This window comes from Amblyraja radiata, chromosome 4, assembly GCF_010909765.2.
Source record: "Amblyraja radiata isolate CabotCenter1 chromosome 4, sAmbRad1.1.pri, whole genome shotgun sequence".
NCBI lineage: Eukaryota > Metazoa > Chordata > Chondrichthyes > Rajiformes > Rajidae > Amblyraja > Amblyraja radiata.
In genome coordinates, this window is record NC_045959.1 from 60,966,257 (window position 1) to 60,993,730 (window position 27,474).

The 27,474-nt window shown below is 45.6% G+C and overlaps 1 protein-coding gene across 1 annotated transcript in view; it reads right to left on the reverse strand.

Moving 5' to 3' along the window:
• Positions 1-25,304, reverse strand: part of smchd1 (structural maintenance of chromosomes flexible hinge domain containing 1) — a 124,611-nt gene extending 99,307 nt beyond the window's left edge. The window contains exons 1-6 of the mRNA XM_033019603.1: positions 24,963-25,304; positions 7,484-7,559; positions 5,169-5,330; positions 4,951-5,033; positions 3,028-3,161; positions 717-831 (exon numbers count right to left, since the gene is read on the reverse strand). Coding sequence (XP_032875494.1) covers positions 717-831; positions 3,028-3,161; positions 4,951-5,033; positions 5,169-5,330; positions 7,484-7,559; positions 24,963-25,214 — 822 coding nt within the window. The 5' untranslated portion in view covers positions 25,215-25,304. The remainder of the gene's footprint in view (positions 1-716; positions 832-3,027; positions 3,162-4,950; positions 5,034-5,168; positions 5,331-7,483; positions 7,560-24,962) is intronic.
• Between the last annotated feature and the right edge of the window lie 2,170 nt (positions 25,305-27,474).

Below are 27,474 nucleotides of genomic sequence, written 5' to 3' on the forward strand. Positions count from 1 at the left end.
GCCATCTCTCCACCTGCCGTCACCCTCCACCCCCCCACCCATCCAGTAATTCAGAATGAAGGAGACTTGGAAGCTTTGGGCAAATTGAATTGTTACTTTCTTTACTGATTTTTTTTTTTCACGTGAGAAATTGTGTCCTGCCAGCCTTCTTTCAAAATGTATCAACTCAATATGGGGGTGCATCTTTGACGCAGGTGTTCCTTCATTGCCGGGAAATATGGTACTCTATTAAGAGATATGGCTTTTGAAGACTTTATAAAAGTCGACTGACAGCTTACCTCTGGAGAAAAATCTGAGCATCCGCGGTTTAAGATTTAAAAAAAAGCCGATTGACAGCCTAAGCTGAGTAATTACTCACGGCACGTGCCTGAACATAGAAACATAGAAATTAGGTGCAGGAGTAGGCCATTCGGCCCTTCGAGCCTGCACCGCCATTCAATATGATCATGGCTGATCATGCCTGAAGCATACTAATGTTCAATTCGAAATTGTTCCGAATATTTACGTGTTTTTCTTTGTAATGGTAGTTATGGGTTTCTACAAACATTTTAAATCCAAAACAAAAATGATAATTACAGAGAAATTTAACAAAATCTCACAATGCATCATTTTAAGATTGGAATGGCATTTTGATTTCCACTGGCAAGACCAAGAACAAATAAAAGCAATATTTCAATATTGAATGCTTGTTGATATATTTAAATGTATTAACTTACTCTGGTTGACTGACCAATGAAGAAAACTGCTTGTTTCCCACCAACACCAAAATAGGAAATGTCACTATTGAGACTACGAGGTACCACAGGTGGTCGAATATACCCCGAATGGTCACTGAGAAAAGAATAATACTTTCATTTTGAAGAGAAATAATGTGTACATATGGAATTATTCCACAAAAGAGCATAATATTTTGTTTTCAAGATGAATAAAACGCGTTCTCTCTCTCTCTCTCTATATATATATATATATCATCTCTATCATCTCCAAATATCTCTATATAGATATCATAGATAATATAAAAACCTGACGCGGTAACGGTGAAATTTTTACATTGTGGCGTCGGCCTATACACGGGCCACATGCTCGAACCCTCGTCAGGAGCTACGAGGGCGGGCACGTGACGTCATGGGCTAGAGGGAGTGTCCTGGTACTTAAGGTCATCTCACCTCGAGACCTTAAGGTAGTCAACCGGTAGCTGAGCCCGAGTTAACAACCTTGCTCAGCTACAGCAACACTGTTATTATAGTTAACGCACCAACCTAACGTGTCACCACTGAATAAACGACTGTTTGAACCGGCCTGACGTCCCACCTTTGTTCACCACGGGGGGGGGCGGAGAGGGGGGGGGCGGAGAGGGGGGGGGCGGAGAGGGGGGGGCGGAGAGGGGGGGGGGCGGAGAGGGGGGGGGGCGGAGAGGGGGGGGGGCGGGAGGGGGGGGGGGCGGAGAGGGGGGGGGCGGAGAGGGGGGGGGGCGGAGAGGGGGGGGGGCGAGTGGGGGGGGGGTCGAGGAGAGAGGGGAGGGGAGCGAGGGGAGGGGAGCGAGGGGAGGGGAGGGGAGCAAAGCGAGGGGAGGGGAGCGAAGCGAGGGGAGAGATGGGGGAGGGAGAGAGGGGCAGAGGAGGAGGGAATCGGGGCGGGCAACTCACGGACGGGCAGCTCGCAGGGGAGGGGGCACGTCACTCGCAGTGCAGACGCAGCACGCAGCCATTGTGACGCCATCAGCCAAAGCCGCTCGGTTTTATTTTCAGTTATTTCATATTCTTGAACATTTTCATTAATAACTCGAAAAATAATGCATGAAATTTTCAGATAAGGTGATTTTTGACTGCACAGCATAAATCTCTATCGGAATATGTAAACATTTCACCGTTCACCCATCATTTTTTCGAAAAGATGTGATCACATCCAAACAAATAAATACACGCACACACACATCTGAGATCAGACTTTTATAAGGATAATCACCTTACCCTGATAATATTACAATATCAAAACCTCAATCTACTTTGCTGCAGGCTGCTCAAAACAAATCAATGCATTTTTTTTTGAAGAATTACAATTTTAATACGTAATTGTAATGTCAGCGGTATGAACATTGACTTCTCCAATTTCAGGTAGTCCTTGCTTTCTCCCTCCTTCCCCTTCCCAGCTCTCCCACAGCCTACTGTCTCTCCACCACTTCCTTTCTTCTTCCCGCCCCCCCCCCCCCCACCCCCACATCAATCAGTCTGAAGGTTCTCGATCCGAAACGTCACCTATTCCTTCGCTCCATAGATGCTGCCTTACCCGCTGAGTTTCTCCAGCATTTTAGTCTACCTTCGATTTTTCCAGCATCTGCAGTTCTTTCTTCAACAATTTTAAATTACTCTTTCTTGTTCAATCCTTGCTACAAATTAGATTCTTATGTTTTACCCTCAAATTTCTGTTTCTGAAATTATACATTCTAGTTGAGGACCAGTATCTCTGCAGCACAGTTCTAGCGGCCAGTCCTCATGAGCAAGCCAAGATACGATTACAAACATTGCTTGCAACCCAATTCTGTCAAACATCCATTCATGTAAGCTACTTTAAATTGAAGCCAATATCAATGGTTAATCAAAGGAGGATTTCCAGTATCGGTACATTGTTTTGCTTTGTAATATTCCCCTGAACAGTGAAAAATGTCGGCGTTTTTGGAGGAGAGCCGGGCGGCAACAGCCGTTATGGTGGCTGGCCAGCAGTAGGCAAAAAAATTAGTGAGTGGGGGGTGGGGAACATTTTATTAAAAATGTGTACAAAAAAATGTCTAAATGTAATGAAGAGTGGATATGCGAATGTAAAAGTAAAATAGCTAGCGAAATGGAAAAAATCTCGGAGTTTTGGCGTGTGGTTTTGGCGGACCAACGAATCAAAGGCCAAAAATCTAATCTGACATACACCCACAAACAAACACACACACACAGAGTTTTAAAAGTATATAGATTAAGCAATATAAACCAGTAACTTAATTCAAAGAAATAATTACATTTATATATCTGGGAAACTAACCTTTCAATATCGTCCTCTGTTCTGGTAAACTTGGAAAGCCGATACACAGCCCAGTTGTTAAGTTGTTTGGACGTCATTCCCCTCCCATTATCAATTACAGCCACAGCTGGCTTACCTTGAGAATCATCAAACAACTTAAAAAAAACAAACAAACAGTAAACAGTTAACTGAACAGAATCTGCAAGCTAAACACAATTGTGGGAAATAATTGTACAAGGGCACAGAAATTCAACATCAAATATAAAAATCAAGCAGCACAGGAGGCCAATCAGTTTTCAAGTTTGCACCAGTTCCATTTTGTAAAAATTAATAAAACAAATTCCATACACCATGAATCTCAAATTCTTATAACACAAGAATCAGTCAGGAGCAGGCCAGTCTTTCCAACCTGCTCAGCCATTTGATGAGGTCATGGCTGATCCAATCTAGGTCACACCACTTTCTTGCAATATCCCCTTATTTTTTGACTCCCTTGTTTAAATGTGTGTCAATCTATGCCTTCAATATATTAAATGACTGCCACAAATCCCTGGGGAGAGAGACACCAGATACACAACCATCAAGAAAATAAAAACACAAGTGTTTGATAAAATGCCTGCATGCACAGAGGAGAGAGACACTGGTACCCTAGAGTGCAAATTTGCATCCTGTGCACAGATACAACATTTAGGCTAAGGGATGAAATCCTTGCAAGATGCGGGATGGGAGGAGGTGCAGCCAAGTAAACTGTGGAAGTCAGTGGGTTTGATGTCAGTACATAGTCTGTGCCCTGTAACGGAGACAGATCAAGAAAGGAGAGGTGACAGAAATAGTCCAAGTAAATTTGGAGGACAGGATGGAAGTTAGTAGTAAAGTTGATGAAATCAATGAGTTTTGCACAGAGGCAGGGGGCAGCCTGACCTGCCAAGTTCTTTCAGCACCAAGCAGATGCTGGAATCTTGAGCAAAAAGTTTCCTGTTTCACCATCAGGAAAATAAATTCCTTCTCAATTTGAAATCGGTGATCTCTTATTAGAAACTTATTTTCTTTACAAGGCTATCCAGAATATCTTGGCAGCACCTACCCCAAATTCTACATTTTAGCAAAATCGCCTCTCACTTTTACATGCACCTTTGTAATGGAAATGTCTTAACCTATGCTGCAATCATAGGTCTAATCAGTGAAGTGACTAAAATACCTCCAACTGGTAAAATATTTACAGCATGGCAAGCAACACCAACACCTCTACTTCTTTAGAAGGCTTGGGAAGTTCAGCATGTCCCCAACTCTCTCTCACCAAATTCTACAGATGTGCATAGAAAGCATTTGATCGGGATACATCACAGCATGGTTTGGCAACAGCTCCATGCATGACTGCAATAAATTGCAGAGTATTGTGGACAAAGCCCAAACCATCATACAAACCAACCTCCCTTCCATTCACTCAATTTATTCCTACACTGCCTCGTCAAGGCCACCAGCTTAATCAAGGAAGAGTCGCACCCATAGGGCAAAAGGCGTAGAAGTTCGAAAACACACACCTCCAGATTCAGGGATAGTTTCTTCCTAGCTGTTATCAGGCAACTGAACCATCCTAGCACCAATAGAGAGTAGGCCTGAACTACTATCTGCCTCGTTGGAGACCCTCAGACTATCTTTGATCAGACTTTACTGGCTTTATCTTGCACTAAACGTTACTCATATTATTCCCTTCATCATGTATCTGTACATTGTGAATGGCTCGATTGTAATCATGTATTGTCTTTCCATTGACTGGTTAGCACGCAACAAATGCTTTCCACTGTATCTTGGTAAACGTGACAATAAACTAAACTCAACTAAATTCATCATTTATTTCAAAAATATGAACAAGAAAACATTGGAATTCAAATTGGAAAAGATTGTCAAGTTTATGATATAAACTTTAATCTACATCCTACTCACCAGTCGGACCTGTATAGTGCGAATACCTTTCTTGGCCGCTGTTGCAGACAATGAATTATCTATCAATTCAGCGAAGGCAAATGCTGTTTTTAAAGAGAAAAAAATGTATAAACTAATCTTTCTACCACAAGAAATTCTGAACAAGCAATATATAATGGGTTTCAATTTAGCATTATTTGTCATAAAATCAAATTAAAAGAGTGCTGGATGTAACTTACGTAAAGGAGTCTGTCCTTCACTGGCATAGTATTCATACATGCCACTTTTAACCAATGTATCATAGTGAGGAAGAAAATCAATTCTTTCCCTCGTTGCTGAGGGCAGTATTTGGTCTGTTGAATGAAGTATATACAAGGTGGTTCCATCTTTGACACATTTATCTATATTGGAAAAATAAAGACTTGAATAAATTTACTGTTAGTGTACAGCAACTTAAATGTCATAGCTAATATTTCAAGTTCACAGATAAGATAGTGGCATTGAAGAGACTTTTAGATAGACATATGGATATGCAGGGAATGGAGGGATATGGATAATGAAGAAGTAGATAAATGGTCTTAGCATCCTGTTCGGCACACTTTGTAGCTGAAAGGTCTGTTCTTGTGCTGTGCTGCACTATACATGCTGCACAAAAATGAGTTGCAACTAAAAAGTAGCCTTAATGTCTTTCAAAATTTATATACTATTACATTTCACAAGGTTGCATATCTGTAATATTTTAGACAAATGTCCTGATTGACACCTACAAATCAACACATTTAAGAAACATGGAATCCAGTTGCTGGAATCTTGAGCAAAAAACAGTGCATAATGAGCTCTGCAGCATCTGTGAAAGTAATAGATAAGATGCCATTTTGGATCGAGACCCTTCAGACTGATTGTGAATATGGGGAAAGAAAGCTGGAAAAGAGAGGTGGGGGTTGAGGCAAAGGCTGCCAAATAAAAAGTGATTCCAGTTGACAGGGAGGGGAGGAGGGAGAAGAGATGGTTGGCAAATAGGTGTTGCAAGTGACAAAGGTTAGCGGTGAAGGAGGAAAGGATAGGAAAAAAAGGGTGAAATGCAAAGCTGGGAAGGAGGGAAATATGGGACTGCATTGGGAGACAAGCAAACGGGGAATGCATTCTTTAGAGGGGATGGGAACGGTGACAAGGGTGGTGAGAGATGGTAGGAGAAATGTATGTGCCTCGGGGTGGGGGTTAATTACTTGAAATTGGCGAAGGTAATGTTCACACAGTTGAGTTGTCAGCTACCAAGCAGAATATGAGGTTCTATTCTTCCATTTTGCATGTGGCCTTACACTGGCAATGAAAGCGGACACAAAGAGAAACGCCGGTATGAAAATGGAACTGCAGATGCAGTATAATGTGGATAAATGTGAGGTTATCCATTTGGTGGCAAAAGCAGGAAAGCAGACTATTATCTAAATGGTGGCCGACTAGGAAAAGGGGAGATGCAGCGAGACCTGGGTGTCATGGTACACCAGTCATTGAAAGTGGGCATGCAGGTGCAGCAGGCAGTGAAGAAAGCGAATGGTATGTTAGCTTTCATAGCAAAAGGATTTGAGTATAGGAGCAGGGAGGTTCTACTGCAGTTGTACAGGGTCTTGGTGAGACCACACCTGGAGTATTGCGTACAGTTTTGGTCTCCAAATCTGAGGAAGGACATTATTGCCATAGAGGGAGTGCAGAGAAGGTTCACCAGACTGATTCCTGGGATGTCAGGACTGTCTTATGAAGAAAGACTGGATAGACTTGGTTTATACTCTCTAGAATTTAGGAGATTGAGAGGGGATCTTATAGAAACTTACAAAATTCTTAAGGGGTTGGACAGGCTAGATGCAGGAAGATTGCTCACGATGTTGGGGAAGTCCAGGACAAGGGGTCACAGCTTAAGGATAAGGGGGAAATCCTTTAAAACCGAGATGAGAAGAACTTTTTTCACACAGAGAGTGATGAATCTCTGGAACTCCCTGCCACAGAGGGTAGTCGAGGCCAGTTCATTGGCTATATTTAAGAGGGAGTTAGATGTGGCCCTGGTGGCTAAGGGGATCAGAGGGTATGGAGAGAAGGCAGGTACGGGATACTGAGTTGGATGATCAGCCATGATCATATTGAATGGCGGTGCAGGCTCGAAGGGCCGAATGGCCTACTCCTGCACCTAATTTCTATGTTTCTATGTCTATGTTTCTATGAACCAGGAGCTAAAATGGTTAGTTACTAGGAACTCCAGCAGGCCATGGCATATAGAGCGCAAGTGTTCAGTAAAATGGTCGCTTGTCTACATTTGGTCTTGCGATGCAAAAGGAGACCACATGGGGAACACCAAATGCAATAGATGATGTTGGAAGAGGTAATTTGCGAACCTCTTTATCACCTGGAACTTCATCCATTCCTTTTCTCCAGAGATGCTGCCTGTCCCGCTGAGTTACTCCAGCATTTTGTGTTTACTCGCGATACAAGTATTTGAAGCATTCTATAAAGTCAGGATACTGTAGCACACCACAATGAACAACCTAGTACAAAATGGACATACCAAAGTTTTGACTTTTGATTTCATTCCTATTTGTTGTTGTAATTACAAAGTTCTTCTCTCCAGTAATGTCAAAAGCCTGAAAAAAATATTAAAGCAAAGATTCAGTTGTAGTTCAGCAAAGCAAATGATGCATCCCCGTACACAAAACTGTCCAAGCACATGAAAGTCTGCACCATTCTACGATTTGGTAATGCAATCAGTGTGCAAAGCCTGGAATCACACGACTGAGAAATAATAGACCAGACTCTGCTGAACTAGTCCGTACAAAGACAGAAATGAGCAGAATCATACCATTTGGATAATGCATATCATTGTAAATATGACCATTCTCGCAACAGTGGGATAGTGACACACAACAAAAGGAAGAAAATTTATTTGGCAGAAGTGATAATGCTATTTATTCAGCCAATATGACCAAGGTGCTTTGCTCTCTTGTGCACCAAATGACAAAATACTCAGTGAAGATGTGAAACCCAATGTGGCACATATACAAATTCCACAGGAAACAGCCTGAAACTATATGCTATGAAACTAGGCCTTTGACTAGTGATAGAAATGATACACTCAAACAATTGGATATCCAGCAAAACCTTCCCTTCCCTTCTGTACTATTTCTCGATTCATTCCATTATTCTTGTACTTGTTAAAACATAGAAATAAAAGCAAATGTAGAGATTATAAAGTTACACCCCCCCCCCATCTATTCAGCACGTGGGCCAAACCATGAATGGTCTTATGCACTGCAGCGTACCAGCACCAAAATAGCTGGACTCAGCAGTGCACACAACAACCTCAACACGGGGCCTTTCCATGAACTCCCAAACTGGGTATTACTTATACATTGGATCCGGTTTCTCAGCTTTCTTTGCTGTTGTGCTTTGTATTTCCCCCCTCCACATCCCCATGGCAGAGGGTGGGTGGTAAGCAGGAAGATGTTTAGTGCAGGAAAATATTTTCAGATCCCATAACAGTTTAGAGCTGAAGCTGAATCAGACGCCTCAGGATTATGAAGTAAAGATGAAAAGTTACTTTGTTATTTTGCTTTAGATTTAGTGTTTTAGGAATTTGTTTTGTTTTGAAGTAGTGATCTTCATTAATTAATTTCATTATTTTTACAAGTTTGCATGTATCCTAAATGTCAAGAGAGATTCAAGAAATCAAGTCACTCAAATTTTAACAAATGGCAAAGTCAGGTGCGAGGCTTTGCACTGTCAAAGCTCAGAGGTGGGTTTAAAAAAAAAACGGCAACAAGATTTACTAATATCACCGCGAGTGGCCTTGTCAGCATCGTGGCCACAGTCAAAGAGTTGGGATGCTTCATGTTTGCCGATATGTTCCCAGCACTGATACGACACAAGAACGTGTAGGGGATTGGAAGGTAACAAAATGAGTAAGTAGGTGAACTGGATCAACAATATCTGGTCCAATTATCATTTTCCAACCCCGAGACTAATTCCTCACCCTGAAGTACACAACTAGGAAAAACATCTTCGCAGGAACACTCCCCTCAATATTTAATGTTTCACCACTATAGGAATTGTCTGCTCAATATCATCTCATAGGACAATTCTTATTGCAAATCAGTCTTGTAAACTTTGATGCACTTCCTCTGCGACAAAATTATTTTTAGATGAAAACCAAAACTGTGTGCAATGCAAGACTGTGTACAGTTGCATAGCTTTTCTACTAATTCTCCAAATCATGTAATAACTACAAAACATGCTTGCGTTCTGTTATTTTTCTACTATTTTCTGTGATCCCAAAGTGGACAACTCTTTACAACCCCATTAACCACTCCAACTGTCACAAGACTGCCACTCACTTAACCTGACTGTACAACATAACTGCACCTGCATTATTTCCACTTTTTTCCTACATACTCCTTTACATACTCTTGCAAACATGGATGCATTACATATGTTTTCTTGCCGATTTTAGAGAATGAATTGCAGCATGAAAACAAACACATTGGCCCACTTTACCAACCATCAAGCACCCAGTTCTGCCAATTCCATTCCATTCTTCAAACATTCCCATTAATTTCCCAGAAATTCTACTATTCAAATGTCAAGAGTGTTTTATTGTCATGTCCTGAAATGGTACAATTAAATTCTTACTTGCAGCAGGTATGTAACATGTATGGTGTCATTACAAACAACAAAAAGTTCAATAAAAACAACCAATATAGTGGAAAAACAAAGCTCCAAGTCACTAGTGCAATCAAGGCAGTTCATAGCTTAGTTGGAGGTTGCAGTGTTTAACAGCCTATTGGTTGGTGGGAAGAAGCTGTTCCTGAACACTGATGTTACAGTTTTCTGGTCTACTTTCTTCTCGATGGCATGAGTGAAGTGAGGGGGTGGCCTTTACGAGGCAGCACCTCCAATAGATCCCTTTGATGCTGGGGTGATCAGTATCCATGATGAACATGACAGTGTTCACCACTTTTTGTAATCTCCTTTGTCCCGGGTGTTCGAGTTGCCAAACCTGGCCCTGATGCTCTCTACCACATACCTGAAGAAGTTTTTGGGATGCTGGAGCACACCAGAGCACTTAGGGAATATCCACACAATAACTGGCAAAATGTACAAAATGCACAAAGACAGCACCAGAGGTCAGATTCAGATCTAGAGCTGTGAAGTCACCAGTTGCAATGACCTCTGATTTATTGAGAGACTCTGATTTATTCTTACCATTTTGGGCTGTTTAGTCAATTATTGCGCGTGTGTGTGTGATTATATTATATATACTAGACCAAGTGCAGACGCGTTGGGTCTGGTCCCCGAACGCGCTTCAGACCCCGAGTACAGGGAGGGGGGGGATGAGTACATACATACGTAGATATATATATATATATATATATATATATATATATATATATATATATCCATACATACACACATACATATATATATATATATACACACACACACACACACACAAATACATACATCTATAATCTATCTATATAGTCTATCTGTCTGTCTGTCTGTCTATCGATACTAATAAAAGCCGTGGCTTGTTTGGCTGTCTGTCTGTCTGTGAGATCAAGGAACTATGCCAAAACGGTACACAATAGCATGAGAATTTTTGCAGAATCTTATTTAGCTTTTCCCCCCATGGTCGTTAGTATAAAGTTTCTACATATTTGATGTTATATTTCACATTATTAATATTTAAAGTTTAAAAAAAGCCAACTTTGAAAATAATAACTGCCTGTGAGTGGGAGACTTTTCCAGCAACATTTATTGTCAAATGCACCAATTGGTACAGCGAGATTTGAATTACCATACGAATAAAAAGAACACAATACACGACAGAATTTAACATGAACATCCCCCACAGCGGAATCAACATTTCCCAGTGATGGAAGGCAATAAAGTTCAGTCCTCTTCCTCTTGTTCACCCGTGGTCAGGGCCTTTAAGGCCTCCGCATTTGCCGCAACGGCAGCCTAATGTTTCAGGCCCTCTCGCGGGATGATCGGAGCTCTGACGTCAGAACAGAGAACATTCTCAGCTGCTCGGAGTTTCCGAATCGGCCTCTTCCTACCGGAGACCGCGGCTCCCGAAGTCCACAGGCCGAGCTGGGCGGAGATTCAACGCTGGCGACCCCGGCAAGGATCCCAGGCTCCGCGATGTTAAAGTCAGTGCCGCCCGCGACATGAAGCACCGTAAACCACAGCTCCGCGATGTAATCAGCTGGCCCAACACTCCAGTAAGACATCGCCCGCTCCACGATGAAATTCAGTGCTGCGCCGCCGCTGAAGCTCTGGTCGGTCTCCGGCAGGAAAGGCCGCGCCAGTCCAGATGGTAGGCTGCGAGGAGGGGGCGAAGATGAGGCGCGGAAAAAGACGCATCCTCGACCAGGTAGTGACTGAGAAAAACGGCTTCCCCCTTCCCCCACATAAGACTAGAAGACCTCCAAAAACAAACTTTAAGACGGACTAAAAATAACAAAAGGATGAAAGGACAGACAGCTGCGGGCGAGGCTGCCGCACATGGCGCCACTTGGCATCTCAGTCGTCCAATTGCAATGGGATCTAATTTACACAAGCTGCTGTGAAGATTCCGAAAACGACATCACAATGTGATCCCTGCTGCCAATACACAAGCTATGAGAGTTGACGGAGTGGGGGATGGGAGAAGACATTTTATTTAAACATTGTCTTTAGTGGGGAGTGCGAAAGGGGAGAGATGAGGGAGGGAGTGACTGAGGGTAGGGAAAAGGAGAGGAGGCAGAGGGATAATGGGATCAACAGCTTCAAGGAGATTGAGAGTGAAAATTTTGCGCCCCCCCCCCCCCCCACCACACATGGGAAGGATTGATTGGCTCAAGGGTGCACCGATGTCGACCCAAAAGTCAAGTCCATTCATTGGCTCCGGGAAGCGCCGACTGCCCCCCCCCCACCCCACATGCGAAGGATTCATTGCGTCCAGGGAGCGCTGACGCTGACCCAAAAGTCGAGTAAATTCATTGGCTCTGGGAAGCGCCCACTGCCCCCCCCACCCCACCGGGAAAGATTGATTATCTCAGGGGAGCGCCAATGCCGACACAAAAGTTGAGTCCATTCACTGGCTCCGGGAAGTGCCGACACTGCCCCCACAACCCCCTCTCCCATGTAGGAAGGATTGATTGGCTCAAGGGAGCACGGACACTGAACTAAAAGTCGAGTCCACTCATTGGCTCCGGGAAGCACCGACTGCCCCCTCCCCCCACGTGGGAGGGATTGATTGCGTTGGGGGGGTGGGGGGAGCGGGTGAGTGGTGGGAAACTGGACCCCAACGGGTCGGGGGGTATGGAGGGGAGAGGGGCAATGGAGGGTGGGAGGGAGTGACTGAGGGCAGGGAGTGACTGAGGGTAGGGGAAAGGAGAGGGAGGGAGAGGTGAAGGAGGGAGTGGAGGAGGTGAGAGGAGAGAAGAGGGAGGGTGAAGATGAGGGGGAGGGAGTGTTGGGGGATGAGGGGAAATGAGCCGCGTTTGCGCAGTTGGAGGCTATGGGCGAGTGGTGGAATATTGCGTTTGGCGAACAGGCTCCGGGGCAAGTGCTGACGCCGCGTTCAGGGACCAGCCCTCCCGTGTGATGCCGCTCCCCCATGGCATCACACGGGTCCCACTTGGTCTGGTCTGTCTGTCTGTCTGTCTGTCTGTCTGTCTGTCTGTCTGTCTGTCTGTCTGTCTGTCTATCTATCTATCTATCTATCTATCTATCTATCTATCTATATATCTATCTTATCGAAACATAACTAAAACTCTGAACTTGTGCTCTTCCGGTTTGTGGGATTTTTCTATCTGTGTAAAACCGGTACGCAGTAGCGCTACGAATTTTCGCTCTCCTGTGCTGTGAGTGCAACAAGTTTTATTCCGATCGGTGGTATATTGTAAAAGTTATCGAGGTTTAAAAATCTTAAAAACCACGCATGCGCAGATTGGTCTCCTCTCCTCAGGAGATGGGTCTCTTTTCCAGTCTGTCAACCAGGATGGCGACGTCTCTTCCTGCGCACCATCACCACACTGATTGGCCAGCTCCTCTGTCACAATAAAGCTGAAGGAGCGAGCAGAGTTTGTGCATCACCGCGGCTAGAGTGCGGAGCAGCCCAGAGCCTGGCCGGCTGCGAGGCCCACTGCTGCAACCTTGAGATCCTGGGGAAGTAAGGAGGGAGATGGGAGAGAGGGGGGGGGGGGGGGATTGAGGGAGCCAGAGGGAGATGGGGGGGGAGATTGAGGGAGCCGGGCACAGGTGGGGCCGGTTGCTGGCGGGTTACACCCACCACCCCCTCCCCCCGCCGACACACCCCCTCCCCTCACACACACCCCCAGCGGCAGCCCACGGCAACGGTAGGCCAAAGCTGGGGGTGTGTGTAAGGGGAAGGAGGGGTGTGTGGACGGGGGGAGGAGGAACGGGAAAATATTTATCACCAATTTGATCATCTCCAAAGTTAGAGGTCAAGGTGATGTGGCTATTGCTGTAGCATTCTCTGGGATAGCAGCTAGATTAATGCCTGGTGGATGAAATGCACATTCTCGATTCAAGATATCCATCCAAGTGACCGAGGATACATTCTGCAATATTGAGAAGAACTCTAACACGGCACGTTTGACAAGTGCAACCCATTGTTTGGGATGAATGCCCAATGATTAGGAGGGAGAGCTTTGAAGTGGTGGACAGAATTCCAAATGTACGTACCAACACTAAGCCTTTTGGTGGCATTCTTAAGGGGCTGTCCCACTTGTGCAACCTAATTGGCGAGTTTAGAAGAGATTGAAAAAATGTCATGTTGAAGACTTCCTTCGACTATGTAGAAGACCTCCTTCGACCACGTTGAAGTCTAGCTTTAACTCGCTACGACTAACTTCGGGAAAATTGGACACAGAATAGTGGAGAGTGAAGACGACCTCCTTCGACTATGATGAAGACTATCCACGACTACCCTCGGTTACCTATGACTAACACGCCAACCTACTACGACTAAACGTACGAGTAAAAAAAGTATTGATTTTTTCCATGGCGACCTTTTTTTACTCACGGGCATTTTTCAACATGTTGGAAAAAATGCGCCGCGACCTAGCTGAGGCCTCGAGTACACGGGGACTACTCTCAGGATGGATAAACCTTGAACGTGATTCTATGCAAGGGTTATCATTTGCTTCTATCCTAGGGGCCTAGTTATCTTTCACAATTACGAGACTGAATATACGACTAACCCAATAATAAGACATACATTCCGAATATGGTTTCAATTTCGTACGTTTTTTGGATTGAATGATGTTATCTTATCGAGTCCTATCATATCTAATTTTTTCTTCCAACCTTCTAGTATTGATCAAGCCTTTCTGTTATGGAAGAGGAAGGGATTAGCAGCTTTTCGTGATTTGTTTTTGGATGGTTGTTTTATGTCTTTTGAACAACTCTCCAATAAATATAATCTACCTAACTCACATTTCTTTAGATATTTACAAATTAGACATTTTTTGAAGACTACTCTACTACCCTCTTTTCCGTTACTACATCAAACCGACATTTTGGAAAACATTTTACATTTGAACCCTTATCAGAAAGGTTTAATAACGACTATTTATGAGTTGATTTTGAAATTACAAATAGATGTATTTGATAAAATTAAGAATGATTGGGAAAGATAACTTCAAATTTCTCTACCTATCGAGAAATGGGAGAGGATTCTTCAATTAGTTAATACTTCTTCAATGTGTGCAAGACACGCTCTGATACAATTCAAGGTGGTTCACAGAGTTCATATGTCAAACGATACGTTAGCTCGTTTTTATGGTCATATAAATCCTACCTGTGACAGATGTAATTCTGAAGTGGCCTCACTGACTCATATGTTTCGGTCTTGCCCACTTTTGGAAAAATATTGGAAATAAATTTTTGATACTATTTCTGTAGTTTTAGGTATTGATTTACAACATCATCCTATTACTGCAATATTTGGGCTACCAATGTTAGATTCTATTCATTTGTCCCATTCCACCCATCGGCTGATTGCTTTTACTACATTAATTGCCAGAAGATCTCTTTTATTTAAATGGAAAGACTCTAACCCTCCGACCACACTCCATTGGTACTCTGAGACGATATTATGTTTAAATTTAGAAAAAATTAGGAGTGACGTTGTTGAACCCTTGGTTACATTTGATAGGACTTGGGGAAGCTTTATTCAACATTTTCACACGATATAAATTGGCCCCTCTCCAACCATTATAATAATGTTTTTACCTTTATCCGGTGGAACGGACTTGACCACAAACAGGGACTTAAATTGTTGAAATGCTTTGCAGCCCAGATTTTGTTTTGCTTTTCCCCCCCCTAGTTTAGGGGGGTTTGTTTTTCTCCTTTTACTCTTTTTCTTTTTATTTTTTTATTTTTATATAGACAAGTTTTCTTTTAAACACTTAACTATTTTTACATAGGGACCGGGAGGTCTATACCCAATGTGTATTTTGACACTGGACTCATACTTAGGTTATACTTGTTCTTAATGTAATCCTGATTCCTATGTATCAATATCACTGTTATGTTTATCATTATTATTTGTTTTGTTTTTGCTTTTGAAAAAATTAATAAAAAGACTTCGAAGGGACTGCTCTCGAGCATGAAGGAGAGTTACAAAGACCTCCTATCGACCATGCTGCGAGAACTCGCCAGAACTCGCGGATAAGGTCGCCCAAGTGGGACAGCCCCTTTACCATTTGTTGTGGCAATTTTCGACAACTCCTTCCTGTAGTGAAAAGGGGAAATGATGCTGATGTTGAAAATTCCCGCACCAAGAAATCCTACTTGTGGAGACTTTTCACCAAGTTTCAAGTGCAGACAATTATGCGATTGAGAAAGGGAGAAGGCGACTATTCTCAATTTTTGTTGAAAGTTGAAGACGAGATTTTAAAGAATGAAGATGATGAAATCGAAATGCCAGAAGACATGGTTCTATCAGAAAAAATTGATGTAGGATTGTATTGATTTCATCCATTTGACAAACCTGCAGAATTATTCTCCGACAATTGTATCTTAGTTCCGCACAACGATACGATAAGCATCAATTCTACATGTATCAGACGCTTCCCTGGAATCATTAAGGAGTACTTTTCTTTTAATGCTGTCACTAAGGGAACTAATGCTACTCACTTCCCAACAGAATTCCTCGATTCATTCGAGATCTCGGGATTACCACCACACAAATTGGAGTTAAAAAAAAGGATCTCCGATCATGAGGAGAAACCTGGAACCCCCAAAGCTATGCAATGGAACAAGGATGATTGGAGAAGAGCTACACAATAATCTGATCGTTGCAAGAATTAACACGGGAGCCTTCAAAGATGACATCTATCTTCTATATTACTAAAAGTAAAATCTTGACCACTTTTGACTCACTACGATGTGATTTCCGAGGGAACGGCGCCACTTATGGCCGTCATTTTTGTCCACCTCGGACTGGATCGATGAAAAATCAGAGAAATATTAATGTTTTTTAAAAAATTGCAATTCTCTCTGCTGTCCCTGCTGGTGGGAGGAGGGAGGGACTATAAAGCCTGGAAGTGGTGTACCTCACTCAGTCTCTGCAAGATGGAGGAAGCGAGAGGGTCACGTCTCTCTGAGCTCTGAATAACACTGAACACGTCTACTCAACTGTGAGTGCCCTTAATGTGGTTTGAAAATGAAAATATGGTTGTTTTGAAGTAAAAAGGCAATGCAAATGGTTGTTTGGGGGGTTTGAGTTGAAGTAAAAAGGCACTGCAAATGGTTTTGGTGGGTTTGGGTTGAAGTAAAAAGGCACTGCAGATGGTTGTTTGGAGGTTTTGGGTTGAAGTGAAAAGCCACTGCAGATGGTTGTTGGGGGTTTTGGGTTGAAGTGAAAAGGCACTGCAAATGGTTGTTTGGGAGTTTTGGGTTGAAGTAAAAGGCACTGCAAATGGTTGTTTTGTCTAAACGAAAACTTCCTGTTTGCACTATATTGATTTTAGATAAAACGCTACCACTTACGGCTGTGATTTTTGGCTATCTTACTCAGTCCCCCTCCGCTCATCAGGTGCAGAGGATTCTTTCCATCAATGAAAAATAAAAGTGTTATTAATGTTTAAAAAATGTTGAGAATCTCTCCTTTCCGGGAGGGGGAGGGATTATAAAACCCGGACGTATGGGTGTGGCTCAGTCTCTGCATGATGGGGGAAGAGGTCATGACTGTGAGCTGTGAATCAACTGAACACACTGAATGTCAACTGAAGTGTGAGTGTGGTGTTTTGTGTGGGTTTATGGTGGTTTCACCCTGCTTGAAATGGTATGAAACTGCATTTGAATGTGGTGGCCTTGCACCCTGCATGAAATGGTATGAAACTGCATTTGAATTTGGTGGCCTTGCACCCTCCTTGAAATGGTATGAAACTGCACTTGAATTTGGTGGCCTTGCACCCTGCTTGGAGTGGTTGGAAACTGCACTTGAATTCGGTGGCCTTGCACCCTGCTTGAAGTGGTAGGAAACTGAACCTGAATTTGGTGGCCTTGCACCCTGCTTGAAGTGGTATGAAACTGCACTTGAATTTTGTGGCCTTGCACCCTGCTCGAAGAGGTAAGAAACTGCATTTGAATTTGGTGGCCTTGCACCCTGCTTGAAATGGTAGGAAAATGGATTTGAATTTGGTGGCCTTGCACTCTGCTTGAAATAGAATTTCAAGGAATAGCTGTGAGTCAACTGCCAGCCCACCAGCCGTGAGTCAACTGCCAGCAGCTCATCAGGCTTGAGGGACTGAGCTGCCACCCCAAGAATCCATTTGGCCCACAATGTCCTTACTAGCCCTCTGGAGACCAGTAGTCCCTGCAGCCAACACCCATACCAGCGCTCCAGAAAGCCCCCCCCCCCCCCCCCCCACTGGCCACCAATATTGGAATTGGCGCAGAGGTGGAATATTGCGTCAGGGGACCAGCCCTCCCGTGTGAACATGGGACCCAATGGGTCCCACTTAGTTTAGTTGTTCCTATTCCTAGGTTAACGCTCAATTTGACAGAAGGCGAAGACATTCCCCTTCAGCTGAGCCAATTCCCGATTCAGTCAAGTTTTGCTGTGATGATCCATAAAGCGCAAGGACAAACCATGGAGAAAGTGTTGATATACCTCGAGAAACCGGTATTACAGCATGTACAACTATACGTGCTCTTAGCCGAGGAAAGGTGAAAGAAAATGTCAAAGCTTCCCAGAAGGATGGAACATCGACCAAGAATGGTGTCATTAAACCCGTGCTTATTTGAACGATGACTTCTGAGGTAAATTCTCAGATTTTCTTCAAGTTAAAGTTTGACCACTCATTAATGTCTCTATATGAAAATTGTGTCTTTTATTTCATCAACAGCAGAGACATCGAGACAGTGAGCAGCAGAACGCAACAAGAGACGCAACAAGAAAGAACTGAACTGAATAAATCTCATCTTCAATGTTTAAATTGTTGTTATATTTTAAGTTATTCAAATTTAAAGCGTTAATAAATCCCTTCCCCACTTGCCATGCCGGCGCAGTAACACCTGCGTGTTCTACGTCACAATGGGAACCCAATGGGCGGAAATGGCTGCGCTGCCGGAGAGCCGCTGAGACTGGGCGGAGGGGGGGGGGGTGAGGGGGGATGGAGTGAGTGCGTGGGGGAGAGGGAAGGAGGGCAAGGGGCAGAGTGGGGGGGATCAGGGGCATCACAACGGGAACCCGTCAGCCGCGCCTGAGCAATTGGGGCCTATGGGTAAGTGGTGGAATATTGCGTTGGGGGACCAGGCCTCCCGTGTGACAATGGGACCCTTGTTTGCTTCTATGTCTGTCTGTGTGCATGTGTGTCTGTGATGTCCTGAAATGGTACACGTGAGTACTACATTTTTGGCCCACCTTACTCACCATTGTCCTGTGATGTGCTGTGGTAAATTTTGTTCATACTGATGGTATATTTTTAAAATTATTCAAGTTATAAATATACAACATATGAAGCGTGCAAAGAATTCATCTGACATTTTCGCAAACATTTAATTCTGTTTACACACATTGCTCAAATTTCACTAATTTATCCCTCAACCTTGCCACTCATATGGCCCACTGGCATGGAATCTCTGCCCTTATTTTGAGGGGATATCCACCACACCCTTCCCCCCATGTCCAGCAGCGAAAGGACCTTAGACTGTGGTCCTCCTCCACCAAGCCTTGGCGTTGGCTGCACCAAGCTTCAGTGCATCCATCAGCACATACTCCTGCAGTCAGCAACATTCCCTGACAGACATCCCCCTCCGCTGGGAGGTCAACAAAGCTCATGCAGACCAAAGAGCGTCTTTCACCGAGTTCATGACCTTCCCGCAGCACTCGATGTCAGTCTCTGAATGCATCCTTGGGAACAGTCCATAAATCACAGAGACCTCTGTGACGGAGCTGTTCGGAATAAATCGTGACAGGGACCATTGCAAACCTCACCAGACTTTCTTCGCAAATCCACACTCTGCAAAGAGGTGGGCAACCGTGTGCTCTCCATAGCAGCCGTCCCGAAGGCAGCGTGCACTGGTACTGAGGTTCCGACGGTGCAGGAAGGATCTGACTGGGAGGGTTCCCCTCAGCGCCAGCCAAACCAGACCTTGGTGCTTGTTGGTGAGTTCTGGCGATGAGGCAATTCGCCAGACAAGCTGTGCAGTCTGCTCTGTGAACAATGCCCCAGGATCCATGGGGTAATTTCCCTGCAGTGCCTGCAGGATGTTTCGTGCTGACCACTGCCCGGTTGACTTGTGGTCAATGGTGTTGGTCCGGAAGAACCTTTCCACGAACGACAGATGGTGCGACAATGTTCTGCTGACTGGCACATTGCGTGGCATCTGCGCCAGGCCCATCTTTCGCAACACCGGGTACAGGTAGAACCTCAGCAGGTAGTGATACTTGGTGCCCATATGCCTTGGCTCTACGCTCCGCCTGATGCAGCCACACACGAAGGTGGCCATCAGGGTGAGGGCGACATTGGGCACGCTTTTTCCCGTTGTCTTCCGACTTGTGCATTGTGGCCCGTCGCACCCGGTCCATCCTCGACCCCCAGATGAACTGGAAGATGGCCCAGGTGATCCCTGTGGCGTAGGAGGGATGGACAGGCCACACTGGACAGGATGGTACAGCAGCCCCAAGAACACCTCACACCTGCTGACCAAATTTCTCTGTTAGATAATTCAAGTTATAAATATACAACATATGAAGCGTGCAAAAAATAGAGGGAGCGCTGCTTCCACAGCTCGTTTCTTCCCCACCTTGGCTATCCCTTCCAGCCAGTTATCTGCACTGCCAGATCGTCCAACCGCACCGATGATGCAGTTGAAGTCACCGGCCAGAGTGCACGGGTGAAGCGCACACATTAATCAGCTGTAGAAGAGAGCCAAGGTACATTACAACCACTACCAGGAGACACCCCCCAATTACCCCCCTGACCTCAGTGATGGCAAAGCTTCCTCTCCGCAGCAAGATACCCAGACCGGAAGTGTAACAGTCATTGCCCCCCCACCATACCGACAGTCCGTGGAGACACCATCGTGACCACCTACAATAGCAGCGGAGGTGTGGCAACCCGCATACCTGCAGAAAAGTCACGTCGGCCTTGACCATGGCAAGGTATTGCAAGGCGTTTACACATTGCGCAGTGTTTTTCACACTTCGCATGTTTAGTGATGCTATTTTTAGCACCATTATCATTAAAAAGTCACTGACCATCATCTTGTCCTCCCAGGACCACCGCTTTGGTGAATTGCAGCACCATTTCGGGGCTCAGGTACTGGGTGCTGGCATCCTCAAGGAGGGGGATCTCCTCTGGCATAGCTGGAGATGTTGTTGGTTCATTGCTCCCGGTCTCCCGGAGCCCCATTGGCCGCTGCACTGCTCCCAGTCTCCTGGAGCTGGGGCTCATTGGCTGCTGCACTGCTCCTGGACTCCTGGAGCTGGGGCCCATTGGCTGCTGCACTGCTCCCGTTCTCATGGAGCTGGGGTACAACAGGCATGTCCTTTCCCTTTCCGATCTCCTCCTCACCAGTTTTCTTCCCCTGCCTCCGTCGTCGGGTCCCCGATTTCGCCTCATCTGCCGACGAGGAGAGGTTGCTGGCGTCAGTGTGGGAGAGGAGTCTTTTCGTGGACTTTCTGGTTCCCTCTGGACTTCGCTCTTTGGACTGAGCCCTCTGGTGTTTCTTCCTTTTTACCAGCTGCCTTTCCTCTGGTTTCCTCTTCCATTCGACTCTCTCTCCTGGACAGAAGACTGGGTGTTTCTGTCCAGCGGTTGGGGGCTCGAGGTGGTCGGGCTGTCCTCATCCCTGTTCTCTGTTTCTGCAGGGACCTTGGCAGTGGTGGGAGGCGTCTCGCTCCCCCCCCCCCCCCCTTCCCCGGGGGTGTTGGCAACAGCCTCTCTTTATCGCCTGTGTGTAGGTGCACACTATTTTAGGTGACCTACCTCCCCACACAGGTCGCAGTTCTTGCTCACTTGGCAGTCCTTTGTCTCGTGGCCCTCCAGCTTGCAGAAAACTGCACTGCAGTGTGCCCGCCACGTGCCCAGGTTTGTTGCATTTTCTTCACACCCTGGGTTGCTCGCGTAGGTCATGTACCCTTGGTTCCCTCCAATAGCGAATAACGAGGGAGGGTGGATAATGGCTCCTCGTCCACCCTCAGCTTCACCTTCACTTGCCACTTGCTCGTCAAGATCCCGGACAGGTCCTTCACTTCCACACAGTTCCCTGTTCCCTCGACATAACGAGCAAGGAAAGTGAGGACATCCACGACGGGCACATGTGTGTTAAACATGTGCATCGTGATCATCCGTTCCTTCTGGGTGGGGAGGGTGAAGAGCAGCTACACCTTCAGTAGCGACAGCGGAGCTTCATTCCCCTTCTCCCGGAAGTGTTGCATCAGCTTCTGCCATCCTGTTGGATACTTGAAATAGGTATGTTCCAAAACTTACCTTCAGCTGCGCTGCAGTTCTGTCACTGCCCGTGTGCGCGACTTTGGCGCCTTTGAGAGGGGGGGGCGGGTTTAAAATGCCGTTTCCTCCAGGCTGTTTAAATCGAAGTTCATCAGCCTGTTTAATTGCTCAAGAAAAATCGCTACGACTGCCATTCTCTGCACTTATTTTTAAGCTAAGTTAGATAATTTAATTGTTATTGTAAATTAAAAATCATCTTCTAACGCCGTGAACGCCGACAACGGGACGGATCTTACGTAGGGCACAAGGCAAGGTAGGCTGTTTATTTTTACATTAAAAAGTGCTTCTTAAGTTCCCTTTAATCAAAATTTTAAGTTGCGAGAAGGTGACTTGGAGCCCCTCCGAACCCGGCAGTATTTTTCCTGCGATATGGGGCTCAAAATCACTGCAACTGCAACGTTCCAAATGCTCGCGTCCAAGAAAAACCCACTCGCAAGATGATTTAAATGGCCATTAATTTGCAGGTATTAAACATTAAATTCCTTCCATTTGGCCTATAAATCCATGACAATGAGATTTTAAAATCATGTTATATTGTGAATTCTTGTGTGTATGTTATTTGGACACTTAGGCTATTTAAAAATGTTGATCTTTTCTTAAGAAATGGATAGATGTTTAGATCTAGTAAGTGAATTATGTAATTAGCTACAATTGGGTAACTAACTAATTATATACTTTAATTTCAGGTCATCCAAGTAAGATTGTTTCATATTTGTTTCAGAATGCTTCAATCTATAATAACTGAAAATTTATTTCAGTTTTCTTAATTTTTAATAAGGTTATGGGCTTTTGACTGTCCTCGATCACACCTTTTATGTTAAGTCAATGGAAAAGCAATAGGGAACAAGATGCTAATTTCCGAGTATGAAAATGGCCATAACTTTTTTAATACTGAAGATATGAAAGTGAATTAGGTGTCAAATTAAACTTCTTTTTATGCTTATCTGATGGGATAAATTGCAGGCTTGATTTTTTAAATCTCAAAATTTTGTAACATTGGTACTTGAAAGTGACATCAAAGCACCCGTTACCAGGGAAGTCCTGGAAACATTATGTCCTTGGCCTCAAAAATGTGCAGGCCTCCAGCAAGACCTTCCTGCCAAATAGGTCCTGTGAGAAAGGAGTTCCCTCGCTGAGGTTCTTCATGCTCACTCGTAGGGTATTGCGGATACCCTATCCTCCCACTCCATTTGCTGCTTCCATTCTTACTGGATGAGGTGGATCCACCTCCAAACCAGCAACTGAGAGACTCCTGGGCACTGACGTGACTTCCAATTCAATCCAATCCATCCTAGATCTGCAATCCACGACCCTCTTCCTTAACCTTGACCTGGGAGAAACTCCAGAACTGTTCTGATAAGAACACAAAAAGACCTCCTCTGCCTTTTTGATTCCTGCCTTTACAAAACCCGCATTTACAAAAATCACTTTTCCACTTGCACTGCCTGTTAGCAGTGTATGACGTCACAATGATGTCCCGAGTCTCATTTACATAAAAATCTGCGATTTTCAAAAACACTTTGTTTTAATCAAATTCTTGGTGGGGGCTCATTTAAAAAAAACATTGCGATTTTCATTGTGTGGGGGGGGGGGGGGGGGGGGGGTGGGAGAGATAGAGGGGAGCAGGGCGATAGAGGGAGAGGAATGAGGGTATGGGAGAGAGGGAGGGAGAGGTGAAGGAGGGAGTGTGGTGCGGAGGAGAGGGGAAAGAAGAGGGAGGGTGAAGAGGAAGGGTAGGTAGTATGCGAGGTAATGGAGGGGAGGGGGTTAGAGAGAGGGTGGGAGGGTGAGCGGAGGAAGCAGAGGAGGGTTGGTGGAGGATGGGGAGAGGGAGAGGGAGGATAATGGAGGTGGGGAATAGGGGACTAAAGAGGGAGAGTGAGGCGTTCATATTGATCTTAAATTTTTCACGTTATTGGCATTTTAAACTTTAAAAACGTCTCACTTGCCGGCCGCACTTGTGCAGGTGGACGAGCATTCCCGTGACTCACGTCACAACGGGGATGTCTGGCGTCACAATGGGAACCTGTCAGTCGCACAGCGCTTTCAATTTAATTTTAAAATCCTCATCTACCTTTTTACCCAGTGCATTATAACTCAAAAATTCTCTCATATTTCTTCACTGATTCTATCATATAGTTTTCAAAGTGCCACTTATTCATATCAGCTTTCTTTTATAATGTCAAGCATCTAAAATGTCAAACTTAAGTGAAAACTGGGACTTGTAGATGAAGGGAAACATTATAAAAGAAAACATGGGGTATGGATCACATGTAAACAGGTGGAATAATTTTATCGTGGCTTAATGTTCAGCACAGACATGTGGGCCAAAGGGCCTGTTTCTAGGCTTTGCTGTTCTACAATCAGTAAAGTAGGGGTTCAAAAGGAGCAGGACATATACACAGGATCAGGAAGATAATTCCAAATCTGGGGTCCAAGTAGTTTAAAACCATTAATGGTACAAAAGTTGTACTAAGCTAGAATTACATTGAAGAGATACTTAAGTTATGCTTGCAAAACTGAGCCTATTTGAAGTGCACAGAAAGCATGTGGGGACATTGGACGGAATTGGCTGAGAAATACCAGTAGACCTGCTTAGTCACTAATCCCAATCCGGTGATCACAGGGTGGGTGCCCAGGAGCATCCCATCCACATCCCCGTCTATCTTTATGCCCGAGTGCGGTTCGGGGACATCAGGGAGAGATTGAAAACATTTAATTACAATAGTAGCTGCAGAGAGTCCCAGGAGGGAATAGCCCCACAGCCTCTTGTTTACACACCCGTGGAGTATAAGTATCTCTGCGGGTCTCCCGGGACTCAGCTCGCCGGGAGCGGGTTGCGTTGAAAGGCCGTGAGGGTGTCCTCCCCCTCGGGTTCACAAATGAACTCCATCTCTCCCGCTCTATTCCTCTTCTCCTCTCCACCCCCCCCCCTCCCCATTCCTCCATCTCCCACCGTCTCTCCCACCCCCATCCATCCTATCCCAACCCCCCTCCCTTCCCATCATTTACCCGGCACACGTCGTCCCTGAGCTCCGCGTACGCGCTGTTGCCGCTCAACTCCAACGACTTCTCCGAAGAGTCTCCCAGGCGGCGGTCGAATACGAAAACGGTTTTCTTTCTGTCATCGCCTCTCTCCACTTTACCGGCGCTACGACTGCTGCTGTCGGTACCAATGGCAGTGGCGGCGCCGGGATGTGAGCTTCCTACCCGACGCCGCTGTTGCAATTGCTCTCCTCCGCCGCTCTCGGCCGCCGCCGCCATCTTGACGGAGCTCGAGCTGGGCCCCGAGTGCCTGGTTTGAACGATGTCACGCGTCACTTCCGGCCATTGTCCGCTCACAGCTGCGGTTGCGCGGACTCGCCCCGCCCCCGCCCCGCCCCGCCCCTCTCCCCCCGCCCCGCCCCTCTCCCCCCGCCCCGCCACTCTCCCCACGCCCCGCCCATCGCCCCGCCCCTCTCCCTCCGCCCCGCCCCTCTCCCTCCGCCCCGCCCCTCTCCCCCGCCCCGCCCCTCTCCCCCCGCCCCTCCCCCTCTCGGGCACGTCCACCTCGCGCGCGCGGCGAAGACACAACATTTCACGTGTTTGGAAGGAACTGCAGATGCTGGTTCACAGATCTTTGGTTTATCTATAGGATCTTTGGTTTCCACCGAAAAAGAGACAAAAGGAACTGCAGATGCAGTTGCTACAATGGCATGTTGCCTCGACAGCAGCATCCCGTCTGAAAAAGGGTCTCGACCCGAAACCTCACCCATTCCTTCTCTCCTAAGCTGTGGGCCGAGCATCGAATGTCCAGCAATGAACTTCCGTGACCCATGTCTCGGAAAAATATGAAATTTTCCCCAGATTTAGGTAAAATATAATTGCGAAGGATGTCATAGCTCGTCAGTGTCAAAAGTTGCTCATTGATTAATTTAATTAGAAAATTAAACGAAAAAGTAAGCGCCATCTAGTGTCCGATGCCCATATTACGCCGAGGCGAGCCTATTTCCGTGCTGCAGTCTCTTTAAACCATGTATTATACCATATATATATATGACATGAATAAGACTGTAATCATATATAATTATGTATAAATATATTATATAAAAATAATGTAATGAATATAATTGTGAGTGTGTATTTTGAATGAGACTGTCGCAAAGGTCCGGCTCCTGAACCAGCCTAAATAATGGGTGAGGGCAGTTTCTCTGTGTTCCCCCGTTTAGTGAACCCCACTGACTGCCAGTGTGCAGAGTGGTGGTCACAGCGATAGTGGGACTGGGGCAGTGCCGGGCTGGGGGTGGCATTCTTCCACTGACAGGAAAATGCCTAACCCTAACTCGCCCCCCTTCCAGAGCTGCCCAGGGCTGGAGCTTGAGCCGCTTTGGGTCCGGCTGCGGGCTCCGTACTTGTGGCCCCGCAGCGCGTCCACCTCGGCCAGCATGCCATTCTGGATCTTCGTGGTGATGATGGTGGGGAGGCGCACTGCTCTGCACGCCGCCCGGGCCACCTTCCGCACCCCTATAGCGCCGACTCCGTCTTTCCGCCCACTCGCTGCAACACCGGTCTACCGACAGCCCGACAACCACTCACTCGCAGCACCCACCGGCCATCCGACTACTTGCAGCACCCACCGGCCATCCGAATACTCTCACCACCCACTGGCGGCCTGGCCCGAACAACCACTCTCACCACCCAGCGACGGCATAGCCCGAACGACCACTCTCACCACCCACCTGCGGCCCGGCCCAACTCAACACCCACCGACAGCCCGACCGATCCTCCACAGCATCCATCGGCCTACCGACAAGCCCGACTGACTGACCAACCGACTGAATAACCGACTGACTGACTGACCCTAACCCTAACCCTAACTCTACATTTGTTATTTATCATTTTTATTTAACAGTTCACATCATAACTTTATAAAGATAAATCAATTGAAAAACAAAATTAGCAGCCAGGTTAGCATTATCTTTATTCCTTGGAAACCTTGTTATTATTTTAATGTAATGAGGAGGCAGCCATAATCCCAGGGTCCTCGCTGCCTAGCGACCATAAAACAAAGCATGGGATTGGTCAATTTGCGTCTGACCTCAATGTGAAATATGCGTTGACTGGACAATTACTACTCAGAAAATTTGAGCTTTTTCTCACATTTTTTAATAAATGTGCATGTTTTGGTCTTGACGAGTTTCAGGTATGATTTATATAATATTTTTACACAATATGTTAAATATTCAGGTAGTTCCGTGAGTTGGATCACGAACTTGAATGAAAAAGCTCCTCGGCCCACAGTCTATCCAGAGATGCTGTATGTCCCGCTGAATTATTCCAGCGTTTTGTGTCTATCTTCTGATACAATTCATGTCTGCAGACAAACCTTGCAGTCATGACCATGCACGGCACCTTTAGTTTTTGCCCAATAGTCATAATTGCAAGATTTATATTTGTCTGAAGAAGGGTCCCAACCCGAAACGTCACATATCCATGTTCTCCACAGATGTGCAGGAAGGAACTGCAGATGCTGGTTTACACTGAA